Source organism: Aedes aegypti, chromosome 2 (genome assembly GCF_002204515.2).
Source record: "Aedes aegypti strain LVP_AGWG chromosome 2, AaegL5.0 Primary Assembly, whole genome shotgun sequence".
Classification (NCBI taxonomy): Eukaryota; Metazoa; Arthropoda; class Insecta; order Diptera; family Culicidae; genus Aedes; species Aedes aegypti.
This window is the reverse complement of record NC_035108.1, coordinates 232334787-232347617: the sequence shown is the minus strand read 5'-3', so window position 1 is coordinate 232347617 and position 12831 is coordinate 232334787. Positions and strand designations below refer to the sequence as shown.

Below are 12831 nucleotides of genomic sequence, written 5' to 3'. Positions count from 1 at the left end.
GCAACTTCGATAATAATCAAAATTTGATACCGTGAGACTCGGCTAAATGCCTATAATGCCCTTATTTTGTTGACTGTGGATATGGTCCACCCATTCATTTTACATATTGACACTATTCTCAGATGTATGTACACCTGTTCTCAGATTGTACAATGTACACCTATTCCCCTTACCCAAAAATAACAAAAAGGGGATCATATTAATATTACACATTAATTTAGTTTCACCATTAATATATTAATTACACATTAATTAATTAATGGTGAAACACCAACAGAGGACAGTAACTTATTGTCAGCTAAAATGATATTGCATATATTTTTCCCATCGCGTAGTGTACAACTCATTTATTTTTTTTTTATATATTTTTACGATTGGCATCTACATTCCCCGTTGCATTTTATGTACTAGATTTCGTAGCACAAGCTTGCCACGAAACTTCCATAAACACTGTCATTGTACAACACTCATACCCAGTGGGTTGTCATCTGTTCGCTGCAAGTGTTGGTGAGTCATTTTGGTTTATCACGTTTCTTTCCACATACAGAATAGAGAACTCTTGTAGACATTGTAACTAGTGTTCTTATGTTCAGAGTGTTGTTAATTGGCTTGTCGATGATTTTGTTTTGTTCATTTTACTTTACTATCATTGAGGATCATATTAAACAATTACTTATCAATTGACGCTTATATTGAGCTGTTCGGTAATCCATTCCGCATGGTTATTAAATTAATTAACTCATTACTCGTGGAAAGAATGGACAAATTATGGGTGAAATTATGAAAAAAAAATACACGTGCTCGGCTGGGATTTGAACCCAGGACTCTTGTATGCCAGACGAGCCAACTCAGTTGGTAAAACGCTCGTCTAGCATACAAGAGTCCTGGGTTCAAATCCCAGCCGAGCACGTGGGTGTTTTTTTTTCATAATTTCACCCATAATTTGTACATCTTTACCACGCGTAATGAGTTAATTAATTTAATTACTTATCAACTTTCTTAGAGATTCGATTGTAACACATGACTTTAAAGGCATTCTCTACACTCGAACCGGACAGTTTCGTGCGTACTCGTCGAGTTGGGCATATTCTATTTACTCATTCCGACACATCGGGTATCGAGCCGGTGGATCCTCCTTCCTTTATTGCAGCTTTAACTTGGCCATCGATTACATCTTTACCGTCCTACGCACGTTTCTGGTCACTTTCCTCTCGTAGCGGTCTCAATCCTGCAATAACGCATACTGCCTCGGACAATATCGTCCGGTACGCGATCACCACATGACTGACCATGAGGCGGAGCATGCTTTTACTTCGTTTTCAGCAGTACAGCTCAAGCTGGTACTCCATACCTCAGTATCTATGATAATACGTCGGACAGAAGACGTCTCTTACTGCTTCCCGATCCACCAACGTTCGGCACGATGCATGGTGGTCTTTGCAGCCTTCTCACAGGCACAATAGACGTGGGCGTTGAAATTCAGAGATTGTGGACCATCACTCCTGGATGCTTTAGTGCACGATACGGAAAATTCGCGCGCCCTCTTATGTTGACTTTATCCTTCTGAACCGTTTTACAGTACAAAGTCTTTTGCTTTGTCAACTTGACCTGTAGACCTTCCTAGCCTAGTGTTAAAGTCCACGGCTACCAAGCTAAGTGTCTGGGTTCGATTCCCGATCGGTCCATGATCTTTTCATATTGGAAATTTCCTTGACTTTCCTGGGCATAAAGGGAATCCACGATGAAATTGCCACACACAAAATTGATTCGCAAAATTCGAGTTTTCATTCGATTGCCATCAAATTTTCAGGGATTGAAAAATAACTATTACACTTCATTGTACCATTTCACTCGTATTTTATGTACAGTCCATACGCAAATGCCCGCACCTTGGCCTTAACCCCGGCCATAAGATTCTGCACAACCTGTGAATCAACCGTTTTTGCATGTAAACCCATACTTACTTCAGTTCCTCGACTGTCTTCACTACCTTAGGTCGTTTAAGAAGGTGCTGCTTCATAATCGCCCAGTACTTCTCGATGGGGCGGAGCTCCGGAGTGTTGGGAGGGTTGAACATTTTCGGCACGAAATTGACCTTATTGTCCGCATACCACTTCAGCACGTCCTTGGAGTAGTGGCATGAAGCCAAATCCGGCCAGAAGTTTGTTGGGACGTTGTGGGCCTTCAGGAGAGGAAGCAGCCGCTTCTGGAGGCACTCTTTCATGTACACCTGTCCGTTCATCGTGTTCTGGGTCACGAAAGCTGCATTCCGCTTCCCGCACGTGCAGATCGCTTGCCAAACCAGGAATTTCTTCGCAAATTTTCACATCTTCTGAGTGCGGACATGCTCCGGAACGCTGAACTTATCCTTGGCCGTGAAAAACAGGTTGCCGGGGATCTGTTTGAAGTCGGCCTTCACATATGTTTCGTCGTCCATGATGCAGCATTCAACTTTCGTCAGCATGTTGAGGTACAACTTCCTGGCACGGGTTTTGGCGGACTTGTTCTGCTTCTCGTCGCGATTAGGGGCCTTTTGTACCTTAAACGTTCGAAGCCCAGCCTTAGTTTTGGCCTTCTGGACAAAACTTCGGCTTAGGTGCAGGTTCTTAGCCACATCCCGAAAGGAGGCGTTCGGGTTTCGGTTGAAGGCCCCAACCATGGGCGTAAATAGCCATCAGACTTGAGGGGGGCCACGGCCCCTTTTCATGAGAGGTAAAAGTCGTAAAGGATATAGATAACTTAACAATGCTTGTTTCGATAATAGTTGTGAACCGATTATAGTGGCGCACTTTCATAGAGAGGTAGATCAAAACATAAAAATCGTCCAAAACCGATTGATCAACTTTCTTAGATACCAAATGCCACTTTTAGGGGAAAATAGTAAACGTATTTAAAAATCATTTTTTTCGTTTTATATTGCCAAGATGACGCATTCAACCAAATCTTATAGATCTTGAATAGAATACAAGTATTTAAAAGCAGACTTTAATCAGGATTTACCTTTACAATTTGAACTGAACTAGAATTTTTGCAAAGTTATAAAACAAGATAAAGATTTAAATGTATCAGTTCAATTAAGGTTCAAGATCAATGTGAAATCCAAACCACTTGAAGCCTTCAAGTCAAAAAAACCCAAGCCTTTGAAAAAAAACCTTACTGGTTTGAAAATACGAATTATTGTTGCTCAGCATTTTTCAACTTCACTAAACCAAAATTTGAACAAAGGATTGCATAATACCTTTTTTGTTCGAGTTAAAAACTTTAAATCCCAAAGCTGATTGGTTACCATCATATTGCAGGATTGAAGGTTTTTTTGTACCGTACACCCCCGGTAATTTGAACGATACCTCATGCAAACCATTGGGGTTCATTTTTAATTTGAACATCTAGTCACTCTAGAAACGTGTTTTTGGTCACCCCTTTCACTGTTTTGTTTTGTTTCTGCGTTCCGTTCCACAGCGTTCCATTCCTCTTTACTTAGTTCCATGAGCTAAATGACGTTTGAACCATTTTTAATCTGAACGATGTGTAAATTAGCGGGGTACAAATTAAAAAGTGTTCAGATTAAATGTGGTCAAACCAACGGGGGTACCCGGTATTGAAATAAAGCTGTCGTCAGCAAATTCGTACGATATTCGTACTGTATAATCAAAATTTTCATAAAAACAACATATTTGCTATAATTTCGCTGATTGTCTTAAACGAACTTTTGCCCAAAACACAAAATACCGACACTTTTACGCCAGCCATAAACTTATGTTTGCAGATAAACACACACTAACTTTTCATCAAAAAATTTCCCAAAGCCCACCCAAAGGAGTTTTCTACAAAACTAAGTGAAAATGTGAAATTTTGGTGACTTTTTTTTCGCACAATCAAGAAAATGTCGCTAAACTTGAAGATAATATGTGAATTTGGGGTAATTTGTAAATTTCTCTGCTAGCTTATATGGGTTCAACTTTTGCCACACTATGGGCCAAAAATTGATTCCAAGCAATTATGGAGTAACTAATACACCCCAAAGCATCCTTAATAAGTGTTCAGGCATCATAGGGATTCCTTATGATGCCTTAAAACATCCTTACATAAAAAATCAAAGAAGATTTTAACCTTATTTATTTCCATGGATTGAAAATTTGACCAGAAATTATAATTTTTACGTCAAAAAACAACAAATAGCCATAATTTTTCTAAATCTAAATCGATTCTTATGATATTTGTAGTTAAAGTATCTTACTTGAACACTATGGTATTTATAAGCTTTAAATTGAATTGAGCTAGAAATTTTAACAAGAAAATCTTGTCCCACTCTAACTTTTGCCCCACTCTCTCTAGTAATGTTGAATTTTGAGCTACTAAAAATCGAAAAATAAATCCAGCCGGTCTTAAAACACAATATTACGACTGAGAAAAACATATTTACTGAAAAATACATGCGCTCATGCTTGAAAAACAATCAGTTTTTATACAGTAGATTGACATAGATGTAAGTTAAAGTCGGCTAACAAACGGCTGTTTCATTGAACTTGGTAAAATAAGGAATCTGTGCCAAGAGAAATTTAAGAATGTTTTGTGATTTTACATGCATAAAATTCTAATGTTAGAGTGACTTACAAAAAATTGATTACAGTTAGACTTTCTAGATTTGTTAAAACTTGCAATAAAAACATATAAAAACACATAAAAACAAAGCAATAATCTAGAAACAAGTTTTATCTATTTTTCTTACAAATTACGCAAGGTTTTCTAATTACAGATGTATGAATGCATAAATATATATAACGAAAAAACATCTCTGAACCGAATTGAAGTGGGGACAGACCTGGTGTAGCGTAGAACACACGCTGAGGACCTGGGATCGAATCCCATCTCGGAGATCACTTATGACTTTAAAAATTATATTGGCGACTTCAAAGCCCAGGGTTGAAAATCTCGTTAACGAAGACAAAAAAAGCAAATAATTTATGTAATGCCCGTATAACCTACCTAAGACGCCAAAAAATTGTGCGTAAGAAAAATTAATAAAAATAAATAAAAAAAAGTCATATTATAAACACTTATAGAAGAATTAAAAGCGTGTCTTAAAACAATCTTCAGTATGAACAAGGTTTTACGTTTGTTCTACAGAAACAAATAGTAACATAGTATTATTTCTTTTCAATCTAAAAACTTCAGAAAATTCACGGTTCGATGTTGTTTTTGTACGAATCTGCCACTATCTTACTATACATAAAGGGATTTCAATGTTCACAGTTTTGTTGTCACATTTGAATGCAACTGCCTCACTGTCGTCTACTTAACAGCAGTTCATATCTGTACCCGACGTCTCAGAGACAATGACTCATAAATTTGAACATGAAACAATCAAAAGTTCTTAAAAAAGAATACAAACTATATGATGCTGAGATTTTTTTTTTTGTAAAACTTTACCATAACTCTCATACACAAACATTTAACAGTAACAACGATTCGTTTAAGATAATTGATCACAAAAGCTCCCAGCCTTGTTTTAAAATATGAAGAGAATTTGGTTTTCTAATTAACTATACCACTAGAAATGCATCAAGCCAGTTCTGTTAATTCTAAAACATGCTTCAATGACTTTCAATATCGGGAAAGGGCAAAAAGGAAACAGTATGGCAGTATGTGACGTTGCTATTGCCATTGCCTGTCAAACAAATGCTATTGCCTGTCAAACAATGATCATCCAGAAATTAATATTCAAAATGCATTAAGCGCGTTTAGTATCATAAGTACATGTTTGACACTAAAAACTAGTTTTTACTTTTTTGTCATTTCTTCTCCATTTTTTTTCGGGGGGGCCAAGCCCATGATTCGGGGGGGCCAGGCCCCCCCTGGCCCCTCCCTATTTACGCCAATGGCCCCAACTACGCGGTTGTGAATTTTGGTGTTGTACGGAATACTTTTTCCTTCACTTCTGGGCTTCCGATCGGTGGTCAATCGTTCCTCGAACCGCTTAATCACTCGCGACACCGTGGAATTCGCGATTCCCAACGTTTTAGCGATGGAACGATGCAAGAGATCATTGTTCTCGTGATGAATGCGCAAGATTTTATCACGCACGAGCTGTTTTTCGACTCCATTTCGACTTTAAAACTTGCAGGATGTAAATAATGCATTATGAACTAAATCCACTCAAATTTTCCTTAAATTCTACCCAACGGTTAAAAAGTTAGAGCAATTTCATAGTGTGGCAATTTCATCGTGGACACTCTTTAGAGTATCATCGTACCTGTCACACCGATATACGAATGCGAAAATGACAACTTTGGCAAAGTAAGCTCTCAGTTAATAACTGTGGAAGTGCTCATAAGACCACTAAGCTGAAAAGCAGGCTCTGTCCCTGTGGGGACGTAATGCGAAGAAGAAGAAGAAGAAGCTTCACTTAAGCCATCCATGTTTCGGTGGTGTCAATCGTCTCCACTCTCAGCATTTCCATGTCTTCCTGGGTTGTGACAATTATTGTTAAATCGCAACCGACACTCTCAACTTCTTTGGGAAGTCCTTCGGGATTATCCATCTTTACCACGCGTAATGAGGTAATTAATTTAATTCTTTGGGAAGTTTTAACGTAAGTACTCCGTTGTAAAATGCCATTCAAGAGCGTTGGATCTAATGTAGAGCCTTGTGACTCAGGTTGCCTCCTGCCTCCTTTTTGTATCGTAGACCAAAATTCTGTTTTGGAAGTGGCTTTCAGCATTCTACACAGGTAGTTCATGGCCTCTCAGCTTGCGCCGTTGAACGTTTTTTACATCAACACAACTAATCGCTTCTTTTCTTTTGCTTGGATGCCTTCTCTACGCTACATACAAACGCAGTATATGGATAGTGAGAACGGTTTGTCAGATATGCAGTGATTTCCGACGATGGATCCGGACTGCATCCTTCGTCGGAAACCACTGCCTATCTGACAAACCGTTCTCGCTATCCATATACTGCGTTTGTATGTTAAGGATAATCCTTTCCAAGCACTTTCTGAGAGTATTATTAATTTATTTAGTTGGTTTTACATCAATTAATTTGATAAAACCTCGTTAACGATGCTACGCCAATTTACTCGGTCTATGGCTGTGTCCATCCAACTTCGATTTTGGCCCACGCGCTCGCCAGATGTTGTTGCACCTGTTCAAGCCACCTCGCTCGCTGTGCTCCCCACCTTCTTGTTCCAACCGGATTCGACGCAAACACCATCTTTGCAGGGTTGCTGTCCGGTAGTTTTGCAGCATGCCCTGCCCAACGCACCCTTCCGGCTTTCGCCACGTTCTGGATACTGGGTTCGCCCTAGGTTCTACGATGAGCTCGTGGTTCATTCTCCACCGCCACACACCGATCTTCTGCACACCGCCTAAGCACCCTTCGTTCGAACACTCCAAGTGCTTGCAGGTCCTCTTCCAGCATGGTCCATGATTCATGTCCATAGAGGACCACCGGTCTAATTAGCGTTTTGTACATGGTACATTTGGTGCGGGGTGAGTCTTTCTGATCGCAGCTTCTTCTGGAGTCCATAGCAGGCGCGACTTCCACTGATGATGCGTCTCCGTATTTCACGACTAACGTTGTTATCAGCTGTTAATAAGGATCACTTTCTGAGAGTATCTAGCGGACATATACCTAGGCCTAGCTGTTGGAACCGCCGATAGTTTTCCAGGTTTATGCATTCCAGCATTCGGCATCTCCACACATCTTCGTTTTTTTAACAATGGGGAAATGTGCAAACAGACCCCTGAGAAGGTATCTCAGGGAGTGAGTGTGGGGATGCGGCACCACCGACAAAAACCAGCCCATGTACTGTACGTGAGCAAATCTCGCCGAATAGCACAAGTGGTGTGAAGAATACACAGAAATTACCCTTAGACCCTTTTATCCCCGAAACCACCTTACAGTATTTCTACAAGGGGGGGCAGTGCACTTAACACATGTAGCAGAAAGAGCCTAGGCAAAATGCGTCCCCTAGTTGACTTGAATAATGTTCCAGGGGTTTACGTTCGGCAGGGCTAACCCTCTGAAGCCGTCTCTTGGTCGGCGCGCCATAGGCGTTGCAATTCTAGCATAATGTGAGAGACAGCCGTAGTTTACTGCATTCCAGCAATCGGCATCCGGACATATTTTCTGAATTATATAGTCCTTTTACATGCATATTCAACGTGGCGAGATAAAAGCCCTTTGCTTGAACTCGCGGATGTTGACCACCACCACCTTCTCAGTCTTGCACGCAGCGAACTGGACTATCGAATTTCATACATTTTGCCTTATGAAAGGTGGAACGATTATTGCAATACGAACGCTTTATGTATCGTTTTAGCATCACTCCACATTAAGGCGTCGATAGGCGTGTGGTGTATGCTCGGGCCTATCGATCGCAAGGTTCTTGGTTCGATTCCAGGTTGCCGCGAAAACGTTTTTTGTTTTCAAATTCTGATTTCATAAGGCAAATTTATGAATTTCAATCCGATTTCTTGTGGCGAATTTTCATAAGGGGTTCCTATGTTTAACGATAGTCCATTTGCCTGAGTGTGTGATGGGCTAGTCCTAGTTTCCACGACCTCATCGTTAGCTATGGAGGTAGAGCGCGCTTTGGGCAACTCTGTTTCCTTCACCGATTCGCCATGAACCTCTATAGTGATGGCACTGCATATGCTATCGCCTCTCAGCCTTCGTATTATTCACATTCACAGTTACAACCGCGCAGTAACAGTTGCTCATTTTTTATGCCGTATTAGCACCTCAGCTGTTTGAACTTTAGGCCAGATAGCGTACAGAGTATATTTACCTTTCCTGGATCTGAACTGTTTGTTAGACAGGCCGTACGTACTTTCCGTATGAGCTCTTTCAGACGTTTATTTACACGGGAAAAAAAATCTGTGGTAAAAATAACTATTTTAGCTGACTACGCCCATTCTTAAAACTACCATGGAATTTCAGACCAATTTACTATGTTTACGGTGCACCCGACAGCATTACTGGTACATTTGACAGAAATAATTTACAACAATCTGATTCCAACTACAGACATGGTAAAATCAAGCCCATTTCTGGTCTGCTGAAAATTGCCGGTGCGAGCGCTTAAATTAACCCCCTAAAATGGTAATTTTTACCGCACAATTTTTTTGCGTGTACGTCAAAAAGCTCTCGTTAGTGGATCTAACATATTTTGCGAGTCATTGTCTAGTGTCGGCGATGACTTCCACATCGTTTGATCATGCTGTGGGAAAAGTTCAAATATGTTAACATGGTTCAAGATTGACCACCGTTGACCACCGTCATAAACAGCAAAAACTGGAATTTGATAGAATTTCATATGGGACACTTAAGCATTGTATAACAAGTTCAAACATAAAATATGTATGGGAGTGCCTAGAAACAAATTTATAAGTTTTGATCGATATTTTATATGACATTTAGTTTTTTTTAAAGACATTAAGACTATGATTTCCGTGGAATGATCATATGTTGCGAGCATATACTTACATTTTGATTCATTTTTGATAGGTTATGTATGCTTTAAATACAGCTTGCTAAGAATATAGTATAATGGATTCAAATAATTAATATTACTACGACACTAAATTTCCCATCCTTTGCATTTCAGCATTTTCAACAAAATATCATGTACCACCACCCAATGCTCTTCTAACACGATTCATCGAACTGAATCGTTCGTAAAGTCGCGGCATCTTCTGGATGATTCAGTGCTGGAGGACAAGGTGTCCGCAGATACAACGTCGACTGGTAGCTCGGATGGTGTCATAGGTTTTGAAAGCGATGCCGAACTTGCTGCAGATATTCTGGGATTCCAAGGCTGTTTGCGACGGAAAACCCTAATGAAACACCGTCGTAGGCCTACAGTGTCCGCCTGGCAACGATACTGGGTCCAGATATGGGCGAACTCCCTAGTATACTTTGCACCAAAATCATTTAAAGGGTAAACTATATATTTCAAAACGTATTACTTTTTAATCCAACATGAATTATTGACTTTAGAACTGAACGTTGTGATTACAAACGGGAACCATCAAAAATTTGTACCTTGGAAGGCTGGAACGTAGAAACAAAGGACGATGCACAGAGCGACACATTTCAACTGGTGAACCATCAGCACGGACACATCTACAAGTTTCGAACCGGCTCTTCGGATATTACGTTATTGTGGCTTAGTGCTCTAAATAAGGTGATTTCCCAGTTCGCACCTGATATTCCAAGCAAACCACCTGTTAATTTGATGTCATTCGAATAGTGTTAACCTTCTACATGTGATGGTGAGTAACTTGTAAAGAATTGACAGACTTCGATTGTTGTAACTTAGGCTCTCTAAAAATGGCAAGAACAAAAAAGCTTTACATTTTAATTCATTGTGCCAGTTTTTTTTTATCCGAAATCATTTAATGATATAAACATTACCATACAAATCTAAACCAACATTTGGAAACACTGTATGTAATAAGAGAGAACCCGTCATGTGGCCAAGTAATCCAAAAACTATCGCACCAACCTTCTTTAGACATGCTTTGAAAATTCATGTCACAAACTAGGTTTCAGAATTGCCAATTAAAAAGTATAGACAAACTTGGTTTATGAAGTCGAAAGAGGACAATATTTTATTTGACCTTCGCTTATATAGCCTGAATAACAATAGTATCTCATTTGGTATTATTCTAGGGTGTTGGTAGTAACTCATATTGACCATTGAAGTAATAGCTTGAAGAGCTAACTTTACTGCCTGCACTGAAACTATAATATTTTATACCAATATAGTGACTCTCATTCTTCTTTAGAGTTAATTTGCAAAATCATGCAGTTTTATACATCGCAAGCCACGTTTGGAACTCGTTATTGATGTTTCATTCCTTAGTTTCGAGACGATGCTCCAGCATTTCTTGTGATAAATCTGGAACTACCGTAATTTTCGAAACGATTATTTTAGTTCCAAAAACTAGCAGAAGCGCTTGATTGAATTTCATTAAAATACGGCTGAGAAACATTATTTTGAAATCTAAGGACTGTTCATTTTAAAAAGTGGACACTTTGTGCATGCTGTATCTATTTAATTTATCAATGAAATTTCAATCGGTTTTCTGCACATCGTTCGACTAATATTGTACAATGTTGTGATGATAAAATATTCTCAAAATAATTAAATTTCACACGAATATGGAACAACGTTTAGAACGGTCGATTTTTGGAGGTTATCAAAACCAATGATTGTTAGAAATTGGCTGGAAAATTCGACAAATTTTTTTTTTATTTTCAAAAAGAGGCTTGTTTCTCGAAAGCAGCATAAATCAGAAGCCGATTTTTTTACGTCGTTTTTGAAACAAACCTCTTCTTTACGTCGTTTTTTTACATGGGACGTAAAAAAAAACTTATTGTGTTTTATGGGCTGTTTTGGATGTGATTTTTATCCCTTTTCATAGGAAATGTTTCCCCCATTTATGTAATTTTTCCTGTGGCCTGAATTATAATCTTTTTCGTTTTATCTCTCTTTCTCTTCGAAACTATGACTCGACGAGCGATCAACAACTGAACTATTCAATTCGCTTCGAAAACGGAAACTTAACTGCGAAGAAAAGATGGACCTAAAGTAAAGGTAAGATATAACCATTAATTGCAATTTATTGAAATGTTACAACAGGTAAATATTACACTATCAAAAAATCATGATGTGTCGCTCTCACCTCAAGTGACGTGAGACGACTAGTGTAAATCAAATGAAAGCGAGTCGACAATTGTCACCTCATTCGGCTCGACTCACCTCACACGCCGTGCAGAATAAGCACAATTGAGTAGCACAGAACGATGACAACATATAGATTTTAAAATAATCATTCAATCAGAGTGAAAATTGCCAACACGGAAAAATACTCATCCGGTGGGATTTGAACCAACGACCGTCAGCATGGTCTTGTAGAACAGCTGCGCATTTATCGCTACGACTATTTGGGCACCTCACGGTTTTCGTGTGAGGATAGATTATGAGGTTAAAAACGTGGTATCAATCTTATAACATTTCCGAATACCATTATCCAGAAAACCATCACCACGAAAGCCAATGTCACGAATGGTCAAGTACCCCGAGTACCATTTCCTCGAATGGACCATACAAAACCATATATTTTACGGAATAACAAGCACGTCTTCTCTTGTTCGCTGGAGTTTATAATCGATCAAATTGTCTCACACATATGACAATGGGAGGTTCTTCCTTAGCCGAGTGGTTAGAGTCCGCGGCTACAAAGCAAAGCTACAACTGCCACACGATATACCAATGCAAAAATGGCAACTTTGGCAAAGAAAGCTCTCAGTTAATAACTGTGGAGCCGAGAAGCAGGCTCTGTTCCAGTGGGGACGTAATTCCAAGAAGAAGAGAAGAAGAAGAAGAAGAAGCTATGACAATGAGAGCCTTAAGGCCCAAACGCAATGATAGCGGAACGGCAACGGAAAGCGGAACCGGTTCGCCAGCATTAATCACACCATCCTGACTGAGCTGTCAACGAACGAAAGTGAACCAAGTTTGGGTTGATAAGCATGCTTTAGTTCATGCTGACGAACCGGTACCGCTATTATTGCGTTTGGACCTTAAAGGTTTCCCTTCAGTAGAGAAAAGTGTTCCCTACTTCAAAATATACTTTATTCAATAATACTATACTGCCGTGAATCGCAAGTCAGTCCAATCTGCATTTTCGTCAAAATTGAGTTGCGATCAGTTTTCAGCATATCTTCCAATGCTCTTTCAGCTGCACTAATGAGATAATATGATTTGTTCGGTAAAATAAGGAAAAAACAACAAGTCAAATTGTCCCATAATGAAAAGTA

General features: G+C 39.3%; 1 protein-coding gene across 5 annotated transcripts in view; it reads left to right on the top strand.

The window, feature by feature from the left end:
- The window catches only part of LOC5575906 (ras-specific guanine nucleotide-releasing factor RalGPS2), a 31659-nt gene extending 20054 nt beyond the window's left edge, over positions 1 to 11605 (top strand). For 2 of the 5 annotated variants that reach the window (XM_021844423.1, XM_021844421.1), the window contains exons 8-10: positions 412 to 507; positions 9611 to 9943; positions 10003 to 10366. In XM_021844423.1, coding sequence (XP_021700115.1) covers positions 412 to 507; positions 9611 to 9943; positions 10003 to 10255 — 682 coding nt within the window. In that variant the 3' untranslated portion in view covers positions 10256 to 10366. Of the gene's footprint in view, positions 1 to 411; positions 508 to 9610; positions 9944 to 10002; positions 10367 to 11538 lie in introns of those variants that run through there. The other 3 variants (XM_021844425.1, XM_021844424.1, XM_021844422.1) reach the window with 2 other exon arrangements.
- The last annotated feature ends 1226 nt before the right edge of the window (positions 11606 to 12831 follow it).